Genomic DNA, 23,281 nt, shown 5'->3' on the forward strand with positions numbered 1-23,281 from the left:
TAGAGGCAATTCCCTGTTTGCATGGGGGTTATGTTCCAGGTCAGCCTGCTCAGCCCCTGTACACGTGCCAGCAGCTGCATGTGCCTTGGTCACATGCAAAAGGGTCGTTCCCTGCAGATGCCAGCGGGACGGAGCCCATGACTTTCTGCCTGCTGCCAGGCAGGGGCTCAGCTGCAGGACTGCCTCCTGTCTTCTTACTCCCCAGGAGCAACTCCTTTGGGGATGGTTCCCACTGGGATATCCATGCAGGGAAGTTGTTAGCTGCTGGGGGGAGGTGCATTGTGTGTATAAACTGCTTAGAGGTTTTACTGCAACCAAGCAGTATATACCATATTTTTCGCTCCATAAGGAGCACTGGACCATAGGGCGCACCCAGTTTTTAGGGGGGGAAATGAAGAAAAATAATCTTATTTCCCCCCCCCCCCAGCTCCAAAGAGCAGCGTACAGGATGCGCACAACCTCTCCCTGCCGGAGGGGTTGCGCGCGGCTATGGCTCAAACCAAGGCAGCCAGCCTCTTCAGCCCCACGCAACCTCTCTATGCCGGGAGAGGCTGCATAGGGCTAAAGAAGCCATAGCCACATGCAGCCTCTCCCTGCCAGGCTTCAGCGAAAGCAACGCGAAGCCTTTGGAACATGGAGGGAGCGCTCCCTCTGCGCTTCAGAGGCTTCGCGTTGCTATCACTGAAGCCAAGGAGCCTGTATTTGCTCCATAAGATGCACACACATTTCCCCTTAATTTTAGTAGGGGGGAAAGTGTGTCCTATAGAGCGAAAAATACTGTAGATTTTGTTAAATAAATAAGTTTGGCTGTGTAGCCCATGGCTAGATCTCCAGCTCCACCTTCCCTGATGTGAGCAACCTGGGGTTGCGTTCAGTCTGCTGTGTCTGCCGCTGGTCCTGCTTCTTTGCTGTATCACTCAGGATTAGGCCCCATTAGGAGAGTTCAGGTGGACGCCCTGTATAGATAGAAGGCTTCCAAGAATTAAGAAGCTGTGGTGCTGATTAAGGTATTTTAATCGTTAAGGCCAGTTTGCGAAGTTTTTCCTAGTTGATTTTGGACCAGTTTGCATAACCTGGATTGGAGATGGCTGACAGTTTGAAAAGTGAAATTTAAGATCACTTGATACAGATCTTAATTCTTTTTTAAAAAAAACCAAAACAATTTTTATCAAATATTTTTTTGGTTTACAAAAGTACATACATTGTTCCTTTTTTGTAGGTTGTAAAGTCTTTTCTGCAGATCAGTTACAATTGATATGAGACCTTAATGTTGTGTTCAGTGTAAGGTCGGGGGAGAAGAGAGGAGGGGTGCTTTGGTGAAACTTATATTCTTTTATATAGTGTCCATGTGGGGTTTTGTGTCAGCATCACCTGGGCCTCTTCTCTTTCTATTCACTAATTACATTTCCTTGGTAGTGAGAGGGATGCATCTGTGAGGAGGGATTGCTGGGTCAAGTATGCTGTCAGTGGTGTCTTGTTGTTGTCTTGTTGGGCTGTGTATGTGACCAAGGGGACCCACACCAGGTTGGAGGCGTCCTCTTTGTCCCTGGGTCAGTTTCAGTCTGTTGGTCAACTTTTCTAGTAAGCCTGATTCCCATACGATTTGGTCCCAGTGGTCCAGGTTCACTCCTGACAGGTCTCTCCGAGGTCTGGCTGGGAACCGATCTTAATTCTGATGCGTTTTCTCTTTCCCCCTGCAGCTTGGGAAGGAAAGCAGTCTGATGGACACTCAAGCAGCTCCCAGAACTCTACATCCAGCTCGTCTCCCTCCGTTAAAACAGAGCCTTCCCTGCCAGTTCTGGGGAAGAAGCCCTTCCAGAGATCAGAGAGGCTCCATGCAAGTAAGACGAGACGATAATCTTTATTGTCATTGTCCCATACAGAACAACGAAATTGGGGAAAAAAATGTATCTACATAGGACATTCAAAACCAACAAGCCTGCTATCCCAGCTATCCCAACCTGGTTAACCCCCTAAAAACTCTGATACCCCATTTTAAAAATACAATATACTCCCATAGAGACTACCTTAAAGGTAAAGGTAAAGGTACCCCTGCCCGTACGGGCCAGTCTTGCCAGACTCTGGGGTTGTGCGCCCATCTCACTCAAGAGGCCAGGGGCCAGCGCTGTCCGGAGACACTTCCGGGTCACGTGGCCAGCGTGACGAAGCTGCTCTGGGGAGCCAGAGCCGCACACGGAAACACCGTTTACCTTCCCGCTGGTAAGCGGTCCCTATTTATCTACTTGCACCCGGAGGTGCTTTCGAACTGCTAGGTTGGCAGGCGCTGGGACCGAGCAGCGGGAGCGCACCCCGCCACAGGGATTCGAACCGCTGACCTTTCGATCGGCAAGTCCTAGGCGCTGAGGCTTTAACCCACAGCGCCACCTGCGTCCCTAGAGAGACTACCTTACACTGCGTTTAAAACCAAAATCGCATTTGGATAGAAACTGTTTCTCAGGTGGCTAGTCCTAGTCTTTATAACCCTGGACCTTCTTCCAGCCACTGTTGCTGCTTCCATTTTTTAACGAAAAAAGGGGTTTCCTTGTCAGAGGCCAGTGATGAGGTTTTGGGGAGGGGGCTTCAGGGGGCTCCCAGCTTTGAGGACAAAGGCTTGATGAGCGGGAAGTTGGGGGGGAGCAGGTTGAGCAGTGTGTCACCCCACAAAATATCTTCTGCCGGTTCCCCTCTGGACCACACCCCACGTTCTCAGAGGGGCAGATACCACAATCATTCCGTTTTTGTGTTGGCAGGCTCATGTGGGTATTTCACGTTGTCGTGTTCCGGTTTACGGGCAATCGAAGTCCCCGCAGGGGACATCAGGACCAGGGGCAAGATGGCAGTGGGAGCAGGAACTGGGGTCCAGAAACCAGGAGTCAGGAAGCCAGGAGTCCGAGGCTCAGAGAGCCGGGAGTCAAGAAGCCTAGGGTCCGAGGGTCAGGAAGCAAGAAAAACAAAGTCCAAGGGTCTGAGGATCAGGAAGCAAGGAGTCAAGAAACCAAACACAGCAAGGCAGGGAACGTGTTGCTGTGGCAAAGAGCTGAAGGGAAAAGCTGACCTTATATCCCTTCCTGGCTCTTGCCACCAGGTGCTGTGAGTTACCAATCGGCCTCACCTGTGCGGCCGTGCCTTGCCTCTTCAGAACAAACTTAGGAAGGCCCCAGTCCTGCAAAGTCCTACTGTCACAGGGCCTGGCTCCTGCACACACTCCTGACACACGTGCTCTGAAGGTGCAGAGTCTGCTCTACTGAAGGTGGAGAACAGACCCAGGTTAGCTGCTGAGTGTTGGACAAGGAAGAGGAGCAAACCCTCCTACTTCCTGATGGTGGCAGCCTGGCATTGCCAGGAAGAGGTCCTGCCAGAGGACACTGAGCCTTGAGGAGTCTTTCGAGCCCAGGCTTTGGGCTGCTGCTCTGCCCCCCGTCGAGCCCTGCTGTGGGGCTGGCTTTCCCCTTCTGGGCTGAGGAGCTGCGTTCTGGCCTGCTGCTCCTCCCCTCCTTGCCGATGATCAGGGCCCTCTGTGCCTCTTTGCCCAGGGCAGCTGAAGAGGACGAAATGTGCGGAAATTGACGTGGAGACGCCCGACTCCATCCTGGTGAACACCAACCTGAGGGCGCTGATCAATAAGCACACCTTCTCCGTGCTGCCGGCCGACTGTCAGCAGAGACTGCTGCTGCTGCTCCCCGAGGTGGACAGGCAGGTAGGCCTTGTGGACTCATAGAGTTGGGAGGGCCCCCAGTGGCCATCTAGTCCAGCCCCCTGCAATTCAGGAATCGCACCTAAAGCATCCCCAACGGATGGCATCCCTGTGGAGCTTTGGCGGTGGGGCAGGAGGGCAGCAGGGCATGGGGCAGAGTGCGTGGTCTGCGTGGCTCAAGTGGGTGTGTTGCCCTGGACAGACTTGTGGTCCGAACCTGGTTCTGTTTGCTTGAAACATCAGCTGAGCAAACAGCCGCTTGGTTTGCACAAGCTGCAGCTTGTGTTCTGGGGCATCAGCGGGAGTTGAGCTGCTCTGCGGCTTCTCTGCTCAGTCAGAGCTGCGTGCGGAAAAACAGGAACCCCAAAAGGACCCAGACCCCACCCCCTTGCAGCTCCTGCCGCTGCAGCACTGATATTTTTGGAAAGGAGAATTAAAGACGCCGGTTTTGCCACATGTTGACCTGCCTGCCTGCTGCTGTGTGCCCCTCCCCCTGGTGCTTTTCATTCATCTATCTGTCTGTCTGTCTGTCTATCTATCTATCTATCGTATTTTTCCGTGTATAAGACTAGATTTCCCCCTAAAAAATAATGTCAAAAATTAAGGAGCGTCTTATACACGTGTTCTTCTCCCCCCATTTTCTTAAATCCGAGTCCCCCCAAATAGGGGGTGTCTTATACATGGGGGCGTCTTATAGACAGAAAAATACGGTGTGTAGGTTTTATTAAATTTTCTGTTTTACAATTTAGAACGCTCATTTAAACATCCTTAAAATACGTATGGCATTCCTTCTTCTCTTTCCGTGGTTCATTTTGCATATCATAAATATTTTACAAATATTTTACAAAAGTTCAGTATTCCATTATTACATCCATCAAAACTTACTTACGCTGTTGAATTTATCTTAGTGCTGCCAACGTTTTCAGGTGTACACAGTTTCCCATAAACATTTTCTAATCTTCTCTAAATACATGTTCTTCTTATTCTATATGTTACATCTGCAAGCTGCGCATATTCTGTCAGCTTAAGTTGCCATTCTTCTTTAGCTGGGACCTTGCTCATTTTCCATTTTGGGGCTAACGAAACACGGGCCGCAGTAGTAGCATACATAAATAACCTTTTTTTTTAATTATCCCAAACAAGAAGGACTCTGTTGTGTTTTTTTGAAAAGTACTTTTAAACATTTTTTTTCAATTCATTATGAATTATTTCCCAACACAGTGGTCCCTCGGGTTACGTACCTCTCTGGATACATAATCTTCGGGTTGCGAAAGCGGCAAACCCGGAAATATTTTTCTGGGTTTCGCCACATGCGCAGAGGTGATCTGCGCGTTGCGCGCATGCGTAGAGGCACTCTATTGCGCCATGCGCAGAATCGGTACCTCTGATTATGGATTTTTCAGAGTGTGCACGGACCCCCGGAATGAATTAAATCCATATTCAGAGGGTCCACTCTACTCTTTTACCCTTTCATGGCCCAGTATACCTGAAGGAGCGTCTCCACCCCCATCGTTCTGCCCAGACACTGAGGTCCAGCACCGAGGGGCTTCTGGCGGTTCCCTCATTGCAAGAAGCCAAGTTACAGGGAACCAGGCATAGGGCTTTCTCGGTGGTGGCACCCGCCCTGCGGAACACCCTCCCACCAGATGTCAAAGAGATAAACAACTACCTGACATTTAGAAGACATCTGAAGGCAGCCCTGTTCAGGGAGGTTTTTAATGTGTGACATTTTAATGTATTTTTAATCCTTGTGGGAAGCCACCCAGAGTGGCTGGGGAAACCCAGCCAGATGGGCGGGGTACAAATAATAAATTATTATTATTATTATTACAGGTCCACTTCCCCTGGTGTTTTTCAAGGACCTTTAGAGAGAGCGGCGCCTGCCACCCAGGGCAGGACATGGGCTTGATTCCTTAGTTCTAACCTTCCAATTCTGCCTGAAAAACACAGTGCTCCCTTCTTCCCTTCAGGAAAAGCACCGTTGCATTGATGTGGCCTTCCTAAAGTCTTCCTAAATGAGCAGGTCCCCAGCAGGTGGTCGTGGGAGGGGGCTGCAGGGGGATTTGGGGACAGGCAGGGAAGAAGCCCCCCAGACCCAGAGTCCCTGCTCTCTAATCCTGAGGCCGGTTTCTCCCTCCCTGCCTAGACGCTGCTTTGCCAACCTCCCTTCTCTGCTGGGAGACCTGGCAGAGGGGGTGTCGGGTCCTTGGCACCCCGTTATTCTTCCTTCTCTCTTTCTCAGGTGGGACTGGATGGCTTGCTGAAGCTTAGCAGCTCTGCCCTCAACAACGAGTTCTTTACTTCTGCTGCGCAAGGATGGAAGGAGCGGCTATCGGAAGGTGAGGCCGCTGAGCCCTAAGTGAATTAGAACAGCAGCAGCAGCCCCTCACCACCAAAGGGAAGCTTTTTTGGGGGTGCAGAGAGGGAAGTTGTCCCGGCTGCTTTGGAGAAGGCTGCTTCGAACCCCTGAGCTCCTGCGCTCGGCTCAGCAGCTGCTGCGTTTGGTTGGGCAGGGGGGCAGGTGCTGGGGGGACGGGACTGTCTCTCCCCTGCTGAACCCTTCCTCCCCTTGCCTTGCGCGTGTGGCAGGAGAATTCACTCCGGAGATCCAGCTGAGGCTTCGTCAGGAGCTGGAGAAAGAGAAGAAGGTGGAGTTGTGGAAGGAGCACTTCTTTGAGAGCTACTACGGCCAGAGGTGAGGAGGGCATTGCCTTGCGCTGCACTGCGCTCCCTCTTCCCTCATGCTTAGCTCTTCTGGGGTTCTGGGCTTCCAAGCGCACCATCACATAAAAGCAGTGTGTGTGTGTGTGTGTGTGTGTGTGTGTGTGTGTGGAGAGAGGGGGGGCATGCTGTGTCCATCACTCAGAAGCAAAGCATCTCCCTCTCCCTCCATCCCAGTGTCTGAAAGGGCAGCAGAAAGAGAATGAAATGAGTGAAAGAAGGCAAGGAGCTTCTCTCTTTTTTCTTCTGAAAACTGTGACCATTTATTTATTTATATATTTATTTATTTATTGAATAACTTTTTAAAATTCACTTTCACTTTTAACATTTCTCATCATACAGAAATCATAATCATTTTACAAATAGAATTCTCAGAATCCTCGAACTCCCCCCCCCCCATCGTTTCCCCAGATATTCTTTTCAAACTGCATCGTATCATATTCTCCATATTTTCCTAAATCTACATTTTTATCATAGTTCTCGCTTCATTGCAAGTGTTTTTAAAATACTGCCAATGTTTTCAATTGTTTACAGTGTTCTTTCAAGTAACTTTAAAAAAATTCCCCATTCTTTATTAAATTTATTTCCTCTTGATCTCTGATTTCACCCGGTTGTTTTTGGCAGTTTGGCACAGTCTATCATCTCTATCAGCCTAGAATCAAGGAGTTTATCGTCAAGTGTGGGGCAGGGCAGGCATCTCCTGTCACGGGCAGCTGGCTGCCTACCAGGTTTGGGCAATGTATCGCCCTTCCAAATGCCAGTGGTGTGAGATTCTACTCTGCCATCACCCTGTCAGAGTAGTAGTAATAATAATAATAATAATAATAATAATAATAATAATAATAATAATAAATTTATTATTTATACCCTGCCCATCTGGCTGGGTTTCCCCAGCTACTCTGGGCGGCTTCCAGCAGAACACTAAAATACAATAACCTATTAAACATTAAAAGCTTCCCTGAACAGGGCTGCCTAATGATGGGGGTGGAGACGCTCCTTCAGGTATACAGGACCAAGGCGATTTAGGGCTTTCAAGGTCAGCACCAACACTTTGAATTGTAACTGGGATTCAGGTTGTTCCCTCCCCCTCCTCACATCCAGCTAGCCATCTTACATTTCCCTCCCAAAACTAGGCCCCTCTGGGACTGTGTGGTTTTGAGTCCAAGGGGGAGCTGACCTCTGCTGTGGAGTGCTGTGGGGATAGAGCCCCCGCCCGGGCGTCTCACTGGTGCCTCTCCTTTCTCTCTCTGCCTCTCCTTCCAGCTCTGGGCTGAGTCTCGAAGAGTCGGCGCAGCTGACCTCCACTGCCCCACCTGCTGCTCAGGAGGACCAGCCGCAGGCCGAGAACCCAGCCACGCAGCCTCCACAATTCATGCCGGTCTCCTTGGCCACGCCTTGCAAAGAAGAGGCTGCTCCTGTGGCAACTCCAAAGGCGCAGGATGCCCTGGTGGTGCCACCGCTGCCAGGAGCCGCCAGCAAAGAGGCGACGGAGGAGGAGAAGCCGCCACGGGCTTCCACGCCACCGGAGGAGCTTGTGAAGTCGTCCTCCAGCAACACGCCCACCAGCCAGGCTCCCCGCAGGCCTTCCAGGGGGGCAGAGGAAGAGGCTCTGGCTGGGCGAGAAGAGGAGGCAGGAGAAGCCAAGAGGCCCCACCTGCCCTGCCTGGAGTCCCTTCCGGGGAAGGGGAGCACCGCCACTGCTGCCGCTTGTGCCGCCTCCATCGCCAGCCCGGAAGGAGAGTCTCGGGCGACGCGTGCCAAGGATGCCCTTCCTGCCAGCGCGGAAGAGATGGACACCGGAGTGCAGGCTCTCAAGAGGAAGCCCGGGCCCCCTGAGGAGGCGGCCTTGTCCATGCCAGAGAAGCGGGCCCACGTTGAGGAGAAGTGCCCCCCCAGGCCGCCCTTTCAGAGCCCGCCGCAGCCCTTTCCCATCGCTCCTGTTCCCAAGGTTCCCCCACTCCGGGTAAGAGAGCTCTCTGCCTCGTCTTGGTTATGGGCTCTGGAGGGGGGGCGGGGGCCCTGCGTCTCTTCCTCCTCCACGGCGAGAGAGAACCGCACGCCCTCTTGAGCTCCCGGGAGGAAAAGGTGGGGTGCAGATACAGGAAGCCAACAAAGACCCCTCGGAGCAGGGCGGCGGGGAGGGGCGGGCGCAGGCTGGGCACATCTCGACTCTTGGGAAGTTGGCTGGCAGCTGCAGGGTCTGCTTGCATGTCACCCCAAGCTTAACCTTGGCAAATCCACTTAAGGAAGACTCTCATGAGGCCACAGAGAGTTTGGAACCAGCCTGGTTGCCAGCGCTGGCTTCAGGGGGCCAGAGGGGGAGGGACCTGCTATCCATCATGACAGGCACCATAAAGTGTCACCCAGCGGAAGGGAAACCTTGTTGGTGTGCTGGTCCCGGGGGGAAGGTTACCGTTGGCGTAGTCAAAGTCCGGTCCTGGGTCACTAGCCTGGAAACAGTTCACAAGGAGTGGGCCGAGGTCCGAAGCCAGAAGCCGGGCGGGGACAGGAACACTGGAGGGTCAGGTCTGGGTCCGGGCAGGAACAGGTACTCAACAACGATGTTGGTCCCGCAACCTGGGACCAGGCTGACTGGCCTTTATCTTCTCTGAGGCCAGGGGCGGTCCCAGCCCCCAGGAGCCCCACCTCTCCTGGCCTTAAGGCGAACACTCCTCCTGGGAGAAACCAGTTCTCTCTGCCCTGAGCCTCTGCAGTTCAGGAGAGGCTGAAGGGTTACTGGACCCAGGGGGAGGCTCACCTGTAGGCACTGAGTCCTCAACCACCTCCGGAGCCAGAGTGGATTCACCTGGTGCCTGCTCCTGAGGATCCGGCACAGGTACAGGCGCTTCAGAATCAAGGCCCTGCCCCAGTTCAGCCGGCCCTGGAGGCAGGGACTCCTGTGCAGGCCTGGGATTCCTCCGGTTCAGCCTCTGAATCGGATTCCCAGGTCATCACAGTTGGCTTTAGGGCCAGGTCCTTATAAGGATCTGCCTCATGGCCCCAAGGGGGCAGGTGGGTAGGGTCTCCACCTGTCAATGATGTCAGGGGTTTTTGTTTTGTCCCTTGACGTCCCAAAGTTGGGGTGTCAAAGCACATAGAAACCATAGAATTGTAGAGTTAGAATGGACCCTGAGGATCATCTAGTTCTAGATAGCGAGCTGCTGCTATGAACAAGCATCCCCCCCCCATTCAGCAGCTGCTTTGTTGCAGACCCCCTCTGAGTAGCGCCTGGCTGTCTGCTGCAGGCATTGAAAACACAGCCAAGCTGAGCAAGTTTGGGTGTGCGAGAGCTTCCTTTAGGGCGATCTCTTGCGCACCCAAAACACCCAGGGCTGCCCTCTCTTATCAGCTGGTGGTTGGATGCTGTGACCAAACCCTGCCCTTTCCTGTGGACATCAGGTGTGGGGGGTGTGAGTTGCCAAAAAAAGGGGCCAAATGCGGAAGTTGAGCAGGCCAAGAATGGCCCATGAGCTGGAGGTTGACGTCTCACGTGGGATCTTGCCTGCTGGAGCTCATTGACAGCAATGCTCTCGCTTCTCGGGAAACAAATCCTTTCTTGGCCTAGGGACTGGCCAGCTCAGAGGTGCCACTTTGCCCGGAATCCTCCCGCCAGCTCACCTGCCTTTCTTCTCTCTTCCAGATCCCCGTCTCCAGGATCCAGGGTTCTCCCTCACCATTTCCTGCCGCCAGCCAGGTCTCTCCCAGGCCCGGCTTCCCAGTCACCATCACCAGTCCCAGGAGGACGGGGGCCAGGACTCTGGCGGATATCAAAGCCCGCGCCAGGATGGCCAGGGCCCAGCGGGCAGCAGCCGCCGCGGCCGCTGCCGCCTCCGGCGCTGCTCCTCCTGCGTCCTTTGTGGGAGCCATCCCAGGCCCCGGCCCAGGCGGGGGGAGAGGAGAGGAGCGGAGCAGCGTCGCACCAGGGAGGCCTCATGGAGCTGCGCTGGACCTGGCAGGCCCTGGAGGCGGGGGAGGTCCACGAAGGGCCCCTGGCCCAGGAGCCCCCTCCGCCTGCCCCCCAGCGGCACCCCCCGCGGCGCCCCAGCCAGCACCCTCTGTCGGTCCTGCAAGAGCACAGCTACAGCCGGCTCCCCCAGGGCGGCCTCCAGGAGCGGGCCCCGGGGCGGAGACCCCGCCAGCCCCCCAGGCAGAGATAGGCAGCGCCAGCCACTCGCCTTTGGCCACCTCTGCCGGCCGGGGGGTGCCTTCGGGCTCAATCGCCAGGCCGCCTGCAGGGATGGGTGGCCCTGGGAACGCCTCTCCCACAATCATCCTGATTTCTGGGGCGACCTGTGGTTCCGAAGGCCCCAGCCCAGCCAGTAAAAGTGGGGCTGAAGCGGCTCCGGCTGCCGGTGCCACGGCTCCAGGGGGGAAACCCCTCTCTTCAGCTCAGGCACCCCCTGGGCTCTTCCGGGCGCCCCCGCCTCCCACCGTTCAGGCCGGCCCACTCCTACCGCCGGCTGCAACATCCCCTGCCCTCGCCCACAGCCTTAAAGCCCCCCCTGGCCCCTCGAGCGGGAGTGCCGCTGCCACCCCGTTCCTCAAGGCCAGCTCCAGCATCCCAGCCAACAACCCCCTGGTGGCCCAGCTGCTGCAGGGGAAATCGGTGCCCATGGAGCAGATCTTGCCCAAGCCCCTGACCCGGGCTGGGGAGATGAAGACCCTCCCTCTCCCCGCGAAGGAAGGCAGAGAGCCGCCAGCAGCTCCTCCGCAGAGGGAAGCCGACGAGAGGCAGCCGCCTCCCCCAGCCGCCTCGCAGCTGAGCGGGAAGCCGGACTCCAGCCAGGGCAGACAGCTGCTGCCTCCGCCACCCCACGGCCCTGCCCCCTGCTCCCCCTTCCCAGGACGGGACTTGTGGGGCGTCAGTGCCGCCCCCTTCTCCTGCCAGGAAGCCCAGGAGCAGCACCTCCTCCTCCAGGCCCTGATGCAGGCGGCACCCAGGCAGGGCCCCCTGCCCCCTGCTGCCGCCGCCCCTTCCTCACCCCCTCCCCAGCTCCCTCCCCTCCCCGCAGACTTCCCTATGGAGAACAGCAGCTCCCCTAGCCAGAGCTTCGTCCTGGGATTCGCCGGCAGGAGGACGTCCAAGCCTGCCATGTCAGGACACTATCTCCTGAACATCTCCACCTACGGGCGCTGCCCCGAGAACCTGCGGAGGAGCCTGGCAGTGCCCCCGGAGAGCCGCCTGTGCCCCGAGGGGCCCAAGATGGAGTTCAAGGAAGGAGAGGCGGCGGCCGTAAGTGGCGGGGAGGACGGGCAAGAGACGGACGACACGGAGGACGAAGAGGCGTTTGTTGCGGCAAAGGAGGAGCCCCTGCCTCACAAGGGGGCAGGAGAAGAGGGAGAGCCAGCGAGCCCCCCCAGAAGGAGCACCAAGAAGGGGGAGCTGGCAGAAAGCAGCCCGGCCGAGGCAGCCACTCGCACGCTCTCTGCAGGCCCAGATTTTGCACCCAGTGCCCTGGCTAGGGACTTCCTGCGGGCAGCCCAGGAGCAAGTGGCTCAGGCGGTGAGGGGGGAGAGGAAGCCCTGCAGCCTGGAGCTGCCTCCCTCGGCCGCGCAAGCGGAGCCCCTCCCTCCCCGGCCCCCGCTTCTGCTCTCCCCCTCACAGCAGCCCCCCCAACTCTTTGGGGGTCCGGTCGGGGCGCCGCTCCTCGGCTCGGGCTACAGCGGCACCATCAACGTCTCTGCGTCTCCCGACCTGCGCCAGGAGGCTCTCTTGACGGGCCTGTCGGACCCCGGGCGCATGGGGGACGTGGTCTCCTTCTCGGTGACGGTGACAACCATCCCTGCTGGGCAGCAGGGGCCCGCAGGCCGAGGCCACCCTCTCCCGGGCCAGGCCTTCTCGGAGGACGGCCGCTTGGACCTGCCCTCCAAGTGCTACTGCCGCTTGAAAGCCATGATCGTCTGCAAGGGCTGTGGGGCGTTCTGCCACGACGACTGCATCGGCCCCTCCAAACTCTGCGTCTCCTGCCTGGTGGTGCGGTAGCAACTCCAGAGGGGCTGCTGGGGGGGTGGCGTCCCCTTTGGGGAGCGGGAGGGGCACCCTGCCGAACTGGGAGCCCTTTCCCCTGCACCCCAGCCATCCGCTCTGTTTCCTCCAGAGCGTCGGAAGCACCTTGGACAGACGGACGGACGGCAGAAGCTCTTGGGACAAGTGTTTGCACTTCAGGAATCATGTAAATACGTTGCGTTGTGTGGTGTTTTTTCTTTTTGTCTTAAAAAAGAAATGTTTCAAATTGCTTAAGATCAATCTGATTGATTTGAACTCCCATGTTCATCGAGCGTGGCAGCCAGCCCGCCCCCTGGCATGCCATTCTTCTCATTGGTGGTAGAGGCCGGCACCCAGGTCTGGCTGGCTGGCTGCCCCCTTTCCTTATGGCACTGTGTGCGCACTCCTGCACAGTGCCCTAATGAACCCGGCAGTTGTGGGTCTTGTGCGCCTGGCTTCTCTGCAGGGCTTGGTCGCTCTGGATGCTATATTGTGGGGAAAGTCCCCTTGGGGCCCCATCCAGCTCAGCACTCTCTTCTCACAGCCCCCAGCCAGAGGCCCATGAGATGGGAAGCTGCCCGCCTGTCATGCGTTCTCTCCTCACCCCCCCCCCTCCATGGGCCCCACACATGCGGAGTTTTGTATTTGAAGCAGAGTTCAGGGTTCTTCGGAAGGAAAGCTTCCCCTCTCTTTTCTCAAAGGCCAGGAATACTGAATCAAGCCCCCCCGGTCCATTATGCCTCGGCAGCGTTCTCACTCGGGGCCCAGTCAGTTGCCACGTCCTGGCTTCAGGTGTTTGGCATAGAAGGGGAGCGCAGATCTGAGTCGTGGGGCTAGCGGGGGCTCCAGCTGGCAGCAGAGGTGGGTTGCAGGAGCCCGGGCAACCTGGCCCCACCTCTGCCTTTTCTCAGAATTGCTTCCTGCCAGGAGGGCTGGGGAGCAGAGCCCAGCCTGGGCCGCCCCCTCATCCTGGAGGGCTTGCAAGCTCATGGGAGCCCCTGGGGCCACGGCAGGGAGCGCCCTCTCTTACCCTTCCTTTTCGTTTTCTGCCCCGATGCAATATATTTGATATGACTGAAAATCGAATTAAGAGATTATAATTAATATATTTTAAGTAATATATATTTTAGTACATCCGTATTATGAAAGGAGAATGGCAAAGGACTTGTGAAGCAGACACACAAGGTGTTTGTGCGTGTGCACAAGGTTTTGAACCTGTCTCTCCCTCCCACAGAGGAACTGAAAGCACCTGTGTCGATTGCAATCAAGAGGGTGGTCAGGGAGAAATGCAGCGGGGCTCATCGGAAGGCCTTTCACTTCCCCTCGGCTAAGAGACATGCTGAGATACCTGAGGGAGTGCAAAACTTTCATCTGCTGTTGCCTTTTAAAAAGAGACTTAAATTGGAACTGAGAATATGTATAGAGACGTCAGGTTGACACCATTTAAAAAGTCATATTTTTTCACAAATAATATAGAAAGAAAAGAATATTTTACTTAAGAGTTTTAAGTATTTGAAATAAATATAGGTATGTAAATATTCTGTATGTACTTCATATATTCTTTTATTTTACATTTTATTGTAAACAAATGGATATTAAAATCTTGGAACTGGTTTGATGGTTGCCTCCGACTTCTGGGAAGCGAATTGTGAATCCTGAAGAAGAAGAAGCTTTGCTTTGTGTTCTCTCTTCCCATTTCCCCTTTTGTTCCGGTGGGTGTCTAGAGCATCCTTGAAGTTTACAAGTTTACAATCCTCCTTTTGGGGAGGATAATCGGAGGAAGAGTGGCGTCCCCAAAGGCCCACCAGAGTTGGGAATTCCTGTGTCAAGGCCAACATCTCAGCAGCAGCAGTTTGCACCACACAGCGTGTTTCTGTTGCGATGCGCCCAAGGGAACGGGGCCAATTGGCAGGCCCCCGGCTAGCTCCAGCGCACCGGCCCGTTGCCGGTCGAACTCCAGTCCTCGGTTCTGCATCAAAACTGCAACTTAGAGCTTCAGAAGCTGAGCACGCAAGCCAGCAGAGATAACAAACTCTTTGCGACGGAAGGGTGGACAGAGGCATATGTAAAGCATATTTACAAGCAGTTTATTCAGCATAGATCAGGACAAAGAAAAGCATGTCTGCTCTCCTTCATGTCCAAGAGCTAGAAGTAGCATAAGGCAAAAGCTATACACAAACGGAAGTTCCCAGCAAGCTGTGCTGGAATGTAAACAGACATGTGACACACAACAGCTCCACACATCTGTTTAGGTGGAACGGAACATCAATATCCTAACAGTTTCTAGATGCTCTCTACATGGAGGAGGGAGGGAGGGAGGGACTGGCGGTGAACAGTGTGGCAGAATCTAGTGATCTAGTTCTCGGTAAGGTATTGGAGAGAGGTTTGAATGGGACAGCAGGTTTTGAAAAAGCAGGCAGGTTTGCTGGCATAGGCAGAGGAGGCAACAAGGCAAGGCTCGAGAGCCAGGTTTCCCAAACTTCGGTCTCCAGCCGTGGTTGGACTACAACTCCCATCATCCTTGACCTTGGTCCTGCTAGCTAGGGATGATGGGTGTTGTAGTCCAACAACAGCTGGAGACCCAAGTTTGGGAAGCACTGTTCTAGAGACAAAGAAGTAGAGAACATGTTGCGGGTGGTGGTGTCGTACCGACTAGGAGCGTGACGGAGCCAATTTGGAGATTTAACTTGAATGCAGTGATGGAGAGTGGTTTGGGAGCTGCTTCCTCCAGCTTTCCTGAGCTAAAATACAGTGATTTCCCAATCACCTTGAAGCTCCTCCCAGCTCTCCTAATTCCAAGGCCTCTTGGTCTGCCTGCACAGGGACTGCTTTCAGGAAAGACAGCCTCCAGTGTCCTTGGGGTCTTCGCTCGCTCTCCAGCCCTCACAGTCAAGGAAGGCTCCCAGGTGGGAGAACATTTTTGCCTGCCCTCCAAAAGTGTCGAGCAAAAACTGCTGGTATCTCAGAGAGGCAGTGGCTCTTGGGGGGGTTGCAAGAACATGCCTGGGACATTGACCCCCACCCACCTTGATCTTTCCTGTGACCCAAATCAAAGTTCTTGTTGTGGAGGTGGTCTTGGAACACATTTGGATACGTTCTGAGAGCCCAGTCTCATCAATGCCACTGCCTGGAAGATGTCTTGAAGCAATAATTTCTTCCCAGGCCTGACAGTGCTCCGAAAAACCTCTTCACCACACAAGCGATTTAGGAAAGCTTCAAATTACAACAGCTGCCTTGGGTCGCAAATGGCCATGAGTAGGCCATCCATCTGCCTCCGAAGTGCAAATTGTGTGTATGTTCACATGGAAACTTATTGAGGGCCGGATCGTGTCCACCAAGGATTGCCCTTGTACAAACCCCACTGCGAAAATGCTTTGGTGGGGCTCTGTTTCTTTCAACTATCCCTGTTCCTTTTAATTTGTATGGGGAAGGAGCCGATTGGGCTCAGACCCCAGAATGTATTGGTTGGAAATGTGCCAAGCACATCTCGGGGTAAAGACACATCTTGCAATCAACGCCGCATGTTTCTCCAGCCCACTTAGATGGAACCAAGTTTTACATGCCGTTGCCGCAGTGAAATTTAAAATTGCACAGAGCAGAAGTATTAAAATGCATGCATTGTGTGTTGTAGGGTGGGTGGCCTTTTTGAACAACCCCTGGGCTGAATGTTCCCCTTTGTTGCATTTTCAAATTGCATTGTTGGGGCAGAGGTTCTGCTGGAATTCCTGCAGGAGCCCTTTGCCAAGAACGGAAATCCCTGCAGCAGCTCTGGAGTAGTAAAGAGCAGGGCAGGGATCTGGTGAGGATCAATACTATTGGCCAGACAACAAAAAAGGCTGAAAACTTAATCATTACAGTGCAATCATGTGGCAGCAATTCACGCTTTGAGAGAGAACAGTACAAGTGTAAAAGCTCCAGTGTTAAAAGGGTAAAACCCGGACATGTCCTCTTTTGGGGGGACAACATGCCCATCTGGGCAGATTTTTACATTTTAAAGGAAACATCTGGGGGTTTGCCTTGGGAGCAGCAGCGGCTCTGCAAGCCATGGCTGCTGCCAGCCTGAGTGGGGTGCAGTGACCCTGTGTGCCTCTTCCCCCAGCTCGGACTGCCCTCTTATTTGGTCTTCAAGATACGGCAACCCTAGTAAAACCAGCGGGTCACAAATGAAGACGCAGCCTCTGGATTTCTACTCCCCCCCCCCCAAAAAAGAAAAGGCCGATTGCAAATTATTTATTTCAACCATTTATGTGCCACTTAACACTTTCCTAAGTGGTTGCAGAACATAAAATCAGTTAAAAGTAGGAAAAAATTAGGAAAAGATCTGGGTTGGGGGGCTCAGCCTTCTTTCTTTCCTTTTCAACTGTTCCCTCAGGTGACCATTATCCTCCCCTCTTTTAACTTCAGTAGTTCCCTCCTTCCTTATCATGCTGCCAACATTCAGCTTCGTGTTTCCTCTCTGTCCCTTCTTCAGCTATTAATAAATTACCGTTTCATCTTTGGAGAAAATCTCTGGAATGCAGAACTTGTGGTCTGGCCTCATTATCAGTTTGTTTCCTCCTTTCCCTTCAATTTTAGTTTTGGCTGTCATTGTCTCTTGTGGTTATTTTCGATTCCACTTTGTCTCATCTCCCTTTTGTTCACGACAGAGTGAAATTCTGCCATTATTATTTTGAAGGTTCTTTCAGCTCTTTCTCCTGCAGCAACCCAATAATTCCCAAAAACACACTGGTCTTATTTGGTCCTGCCAAGCACATCTTTTTTGTGAAATTCTCATCTCCATTTCTTTTGTCCATTTGCAGACCTGCTGCTGGTCTTGCTTTTTCCTGCTTCCAGTTTGATATTTCTCCTCTCTTTTCTACGGTCCACGTTTCATCCCTTTTGGGCTTCATCTCCTGGGCCGCTGCCTCTGCTTCTCTACGCTGTAGTCTTCTCTCTGTTCCCGCGTCAGCCCCAGGCCCAGATCCTTTGACCCTCTTCTGCCCCTGCAGTTCCCAGCCCTCCTCACCTCCCTGCCTTCTTGTTGTTTAGTCGTTTAGTCGTGTCCGCCTCTTCGTGACCCCCTGGACCAGAGCACGCCAGGCCCTCCTGTCTTCCACTGCCTCCCGCAGTTTGGTCAAACTCATGCTGGTATCTTCGAGAACACTGTCCCACCATCTCGTCCTCTGTCGTCCCCTTCTCCTTGTGCCCTCCATCTTTCCCAGCATCAGGGTCTTTTCCAGGGAGCCTTCTCTTCTCATAAGGTGGCCAAAGTCTTGGAGCCTCAGCTTCAGGATCTGTCCTTCCAGTGAGCACTCAGGCCTGATTTCCTTCAGAATGGAGAGGTTTGATCTTCTTGCAGTCCATGGGACTCTCAAGAGTCTCCTCCAATTCCATAATTCAAAAGCATCCATTCTTCGGCGATCAGCCTTCTTTATGGTCCAGCTCTCACTTCCATACATCACTACTGGGAAAACCATAGCTTGAACTATACGGACCTTTGTTGGCAAGGTGATGTCTCTGCTTTTGAAAATGCTGTCTAGGCCTGTCATTGCCCTTCTCCCAAGAAGCAGGCGTCTCTTAATTTCGTGGCTGCTGTCACCATCTGCAGTGATCATGGAGCCCAAGAAAGTAAAATCTCTCACTGCCTCCATTTCTTCCCCTTCTATTTGCCAGGAGGTGATGGGACCAGTGGCCATGACCTTCTTTTTTTGATGTTGAGCTTCTGACCACATTCTGCACTCTCCTCTTTCACCCTCATTTCACCCAGCCTACAAAGGGCCAAAGGACATGCCTCCCACCCCTTTCCCCTCTTGCCATGTTGCAGCAAACCCTCCTCTCTCTCATCGTGAGCTTGTACTCCGCAGAGAGCTTGTAACCGCTCCTTTTTTATCTAAAAAAATGAAAAGCAGTATATAAATATTTTTAAAATCCATTTTGGAAAAAGGTATATAAATCTTTTTGCTTGTATGATAAAGAGTTTTGAAAAAGCATGTTACTAATTATTGGGGCTCAAAGCAGGGTCAGGCTAGGGGAGCAGGGAGAATAATCTGATTTCTTATCAGATTATTGGAAGGAACAAGATATAGGTGGGCATATCTCTTAATGAATGAATAAAGCAAATGTCAGGACTGCCAGCTGTGCTCTTGAACGTCTGTCTGGGGCCACCATGCTGGGTCTGTTGACCTTGGTGACACTCCCACCTGCCCCATTAAGCCAAGTGCAACCAGAAGGGGGGGGGGAGGCAAGGGCCAGCTGTGCCGCTGAGGGCATCTTCCTGCACACTGCTGATCCTTGCCCAGCTTTGATGGGCCAAATTGCCCTGAGCGATTCCTGCAGGCTGCTGCTGCTGCCTTGGTCTGCTGCCTTCTCACCCTGTTGACCCTGGCTAGAACTCCCAAGCGGATTCTCTTTCGCCCACTCTCATTAAGCTCCGGCAGTGGATCAGCACCCTGCCCTCCTTCCGGCCTCCTTAATGGCACTTCCTCGCATGCTTTGAAAGTCTTCACCTGTCTCTTTTCCTTCCTCCTGCTTGGTTTTTCGGCACACCCCTCCCTCCTCCAATTTGTCATTTGTGAAGGCATTAAATGTGGCCGCAGCAAGTGGGCCTGAAGCCCAAAGGTTGCCCGTCCTCTTCTTCAGCTGTCATTTTCAGAAATGCATCTTCCTTTCCGATCTCTGCTCACTCCACCATTATTCACCAAGACAAGGACTCCCAACCAGCACTTCGCTTTAATATTTCATTAGGTTTTTGAAACTTCAGAACTCCCCAAGAAGAATGCATGCCTTCAGGATACAAAACGTATGGTCTCCACTCTTCATAAAGTTACAAAAATGAAATGGCAAGATTTATACAGGACAAGAGTAACCGGAGTCCAACGTAACATTGGACGGGGATGTCGAAATATTGCAACGAAACTTTACAGAAGTGTGTATTACTTTCAGCTCCACTTCCCCTCGCAGCCTCTCCCCTCTTGGGTCGATCTCCCTACGCCCAGATCATTATTTTTTCATGTAAGACCTGGGAGTCTCCCCAGGGGCAACATCAGCATTGTTCAGCGTACTTCTGCATGACCTAGAAAGTTGAAAGAGTCCAAGGCATTGATGCATTCCTAGAAGAATCTGTATCAGCAGAACAGCTCTGGGCTCATCCAGCTCCCCAGGTAGGCAAGAGAATGAGGCAATATTAGCCATGGGGAGGAAGTGGGCTGCCCCCCACCCCAAGGAGAAATTTCAGACAAGTTAAACCAGAGCATATCTCCCCTCCCCACCCCCGTTTCTGGGAGTCTATACTCTGGAGCATGGGGAGGCAAATTAAGGCCTGGGGGCCGGATCCGGCCAATCACCTCAGTCCAGCCCACAGACAGACATAGGGGCATAGGAATTCGTTCTTTCTCCCCCCCCCCAAAAAAAATATACGGTAGTCCAGCCCACCATGGTGGACGGGCCCACAGCTGACTCCTGCTGACCCATATTTTAGGCCATGGGTAGGCAAACTAAGGTCCGGGGGGCGGATCCAGCCCAATCACCTTCTCAATCCAGCCCATGGACGGTCCAGGAATCAGTGTGTTTTTACATGAGTAGAATGTGTGCTTTTATCTAAAATGCATCTCTGGGTTATTTGTGGGGCCTGCCTGGTGTTTTTACATGAGTAGAATGTGTGCTTTTATTTAAAATAATAATAATAGTAATAATAGTAATAATAATAGTAATAATAGTAATAATGATGATGATGATGATAATAATAATAATAATAATAATAATAATAATAATAATAATAATAATAAAAAATACCCCACCCATCTGTGCTGGGCGGCTTCCAACAAAATATTAAAATACCGTAATGAATCAAACATTAAAAGCTTCCCTAAACAGGGCTGCCTTCTCTGGGTTATTTGTGGGGCCTAGGAATTTGTTCTTTTCCCCAAAAAAATATAGTCCGGCCCCCCACAAGGTCTGAGAGACGGTGGATTGGCCCCCAGCTGAAAAAGTTTGCTGAGCCCAGCTCTGGAGTGTCCTTCAGGAAATGGTTCATTGAGCCCCGCAGAGCTTGAAAGAACAAAAACTGATGCTTAATGTACGTTAATCAGAAGCGCTTGCCAGTGGTTACAGTCTCAGACCACCATCAGGGTTCAGGTCTCCACACAAGAGCCTACTCTGCAGGGTTGTTGTGCGGATGAAATGAGGGGGCAAACCATGCACACCACCCTGGGCTCCCTGGAGAAAAGGGGAGGTGGAAATTAAATCGATTAATTAAATTACGAGGGTTTCAATGGCTAGTATAATGGGAATGCTGTCAAGTCCAGTTGCTTGCTCCAGGCACTGCAGTCGTGTGCCAGGGATGCCCACATGGCACTGTAATAAACATAAATCTGCCCTTATTCCCTTATGGGGGACAGAAGAGCCCTTATAGAGTCCTTTGCAGGTTCTCCATCGGTCGGAGAAAATAACAGAGGCCAACCAGAGAATATTGAGAAGCAAAGCAGCTTGTAAGCCTGATCTTTATTGATCTGTTGCAACAGGGTGCTCACTCACCACACGCAGGAGGAGGAGGAGGAACCAGAACCCAGGTGTGTCCGCCCTTATATAGACATTTTAAATTGCCCACCCTGGAGTCCAAGACCACCTCCATATACATCATACCTACATCACAGAAAGGATGGTCTACAACGGAAATCTGAGTGCCTTGTTTACCTCCTGTCTGGCAGATTACCTATTAATGCTCACTTGATTGGATACCCTGGGGAGCCTGGCCAGTCTTGGTACCTTTATGAACCTTTATTATATACATAAGACCTTAATTTATTTCAGCAGAGTTGATTTGCTAATGCCCCATACACCTGGGAATCAAAGGCGATGCTTTGTTGCCTCGGAATGGATGCTGAGGTCCAGCTCTGAGGGCCCTCTGGTGGTTCCCTCACTACAAGAAGCCAAGTTACAGGGCCTTCTCGGTGGTGGCGCCCGCCCTGTGGAACGCCCTCCCACCAGATGTCAAGGAAATAAACCACTATCTGACATTTAGAAGACATCTGAAGGCAGCCCTCTTTAGGGAAGCTTTTAATATTTAATAGACGATTGTATTTTAATATTCTGTTGGAAGCAGCCCAGAGTGGCTGGGGAAACCCAGCCAGATGGGCGGGGTATAAATAATAAATTATTATTACTACTGTATTATTATTATTATTATTATTATTATTATTATTATTATTATTATTATTATTATGGGCTGCTCAGGCTGTGCTCCATCCAGCTGTGGCAGCAGTTTTATTTTGAATGCTGGGCATGGAAGCGAACTACACTTCCCAGAATTCTTGGACGGGCTCCTTTTCCCTGACCTGCTACCTTTCTGCATGCGGGGAGCCCTTTGCGCATGCGCTCTGAGGCCTGAGACGGGGAGGCCGTCGCTTCCCGTCACCATGGCAACGGGGTTCGGGCGCCTGCGCAGAAGGCCGCGCGTGAGGCGGTTGGCCGGGCATCTGCTCGCGCATGCGCCCCGGCTCGCCCTTGGGAGGTTGGGGGGAGGAGGAGGGAGCGCGGCCCTTGGGCCCTCCCCTCGCGCCCTCCGATTGGCTCCCGCCCGCCGGGGGAGGGCGTGGCTGGGCGGCCGGGTCCTCGCCTCCCCATTGGTGACGCCCTCGGCGGCGGGCGGCTCGGGACGCCTCGCGGATTGGTCGGCGCGGACGGCTCTCCGCGGCCGAGGCCCGGATTGGTCGGCGCGCTGCCCAGGAGGCGGGAGCGCGGGTGGGGGGCGCCGCGTCGTGCCTCGGGCGCGAGCCTCTCGCAGCCGCCGCCTGAGGAGAAGAAGCCGAGCCGGGAGGAGACGGGCCGGCCGAGAAGTAAGCGGGGGCGGGCGGCGTGGGAGCAGCCCCGTGGCTCCCTCAGGCCCCGAGAGACCCCGCTCTCCTCCTGAGGGGGCGCCTCCTCGGCTCACAGCCTGCGCTTCTCACCGCCCCGCCAGGTAGGCGCCTCCGCTGCGGATCGCAGGTCTTCTCGGAGGGGAGGGGGAGGGCCGGTCTGGGCGCCGCGATACCTTCCTTAGCCTTGAAGGGAGGCGCAGGCCGACTGGGCCCTCCAGCTGTTTGCGGACTACAACTCCCATCACCCCTGACCACTGGTCCTGCTTGCTAGGGATGATGGGAGTTGTGGTCCCCAAACAGCTGGAGGGCCCAGTTGGCCTGCGCCTGCTTCGCCCCCCAGAGGGTCCTTCCCCCCCCCCCCCCGGGCGCCTCTGCTGCGGATCGCAGGTCTTTCCCGCGAGGTCCGGGAGCGACAGGCCCGGCGGCTTCTCGGAGGAGAGGGAGGAAGGCCAGTGGGCGCTGAGCGGGTCTTCTGGGCGCCACGATACGTTTCTTAGCTTTTGAGGCAGGCATGGGCAAACTCGGCCCTCCAGATGTTCTAGGACTACAACTCCCATCATCCCTAGCTAACAGGACCAGTGGTCAGGGATGGTGGGAATTGTAGTCTCCAAACAGCTGGAGGGCTGGGTTTGCCTATGCCTGCTTTAAAGGGCAACGAGGCTCCCGGGTGCACATGGCTTTGCCCCCCCCCCGAGGGTCCCCCCCTTGTGCGCCTCCGCTGCGGATCTCAGGTCTTTCCCGGGAGCGGCAGGCCCAGTGGCTTCTCGGAGGAGAGGGAGGAAGGCCAGTGGGCGCTGGGTGGGTCTTCTGGGCGCCACAATACGTTTCATAGCCTTTAAGGCAGGCAGAGGCCAACTGGGCCCTCCAGACGTTTGGGGACTACAACTCCCATCGTCCCTAGCTAACAGGACCAGTGGTGATGGGAGTTGTAGTCCCCAAACAGCTGGAAGGCTGGGTTTGCCTATGCCTACTTTAAGGGGCCACAAGGCTCTCAGGTTGTCGCTGGTCCTTCCTATGGTACCCAAGCTAGGTAGATTCCCCCCGCCC

At 53.7% G+C, this 23,281-nt stretch overlaps 2 protein-coding genes and 1 long non-coding RNA gene across 5 annotated transcripts in view; 2 read left to right on the top strand and 1 right to left on the bottom strand.

The window, feature by feature from the left end:
* ASXL2 (ASXL transcriptional regulator 2) overlaps positions 1–14,014 on the top strand; it is a 60,573-nt gene extending 46,559 nt beyond the window's left edge. Inside the window, exons 7-12 of the mRNA XM_083733927.1 lie at positions 1,701–1,841; positions 3,534–3,697; positions 5,937–6,033; positions 6,284–6,389; positions 7,679–8,378; positions 10,056–14,014. Of these exons, the coding sequence (XP_083590053.1) occupies positions 1,701–1,841; positions 3,534–3,697; positions 5,937–6,033; positions 6,284–6,389; positions 7,679–8,378; positions 10,056–12,398 (3,551 nt within the window). The 3' untranslated portion in view covers positions 12,399–14,014. The remainder of the gene's footprint in view (positions 1–1,700; positions 1,842–3,533; positions 3,698–5,936; positions 6,034–6,283; positions 6,390–7,678; positions 8,379–10,055) is intronic.
* The window catches only part of LOC310842222, a 274,827-nt gene that overhangs the window by 229,091 nt on the left and 22,455 nt on the right, over positions 1–23,281 (bottom strand). The window lies entirely within an intron of this gene.
* Positions 22,086–23,281, top strand: part of DTNB (dystrobrevin beta) — a 97,350-nt gene continuing 96,154 nt past the window's right edge. The window contains exon 1 of one of the 3 annotated variants that reach the window (XM_083733430.1): positions 22,086–22,213. The gene's annotated coding sequence lies outside the window, so the exon portion shown is untranslated. The remainder of the gene's footprint in view (positions 22,214–23,281) is intronic. The other 2 variants (XM_083733432.1, XM_083733431.1) reach the window with 2 other exon arrangements.

The sequence above is a fragment of the Podarcis gaigeae genome (genome assembly GCF_964106915.1).
Source record: "Podarcis gaigeae genome assembly, chromosome: 3".
In the NCBI taxonomy this organism is placed as follows: Eukaryota; Metazoa; Chordata; class Lepidosauria; order Squamata; family Lacertidae; genus Podarcis; species Podarcis gaigeae.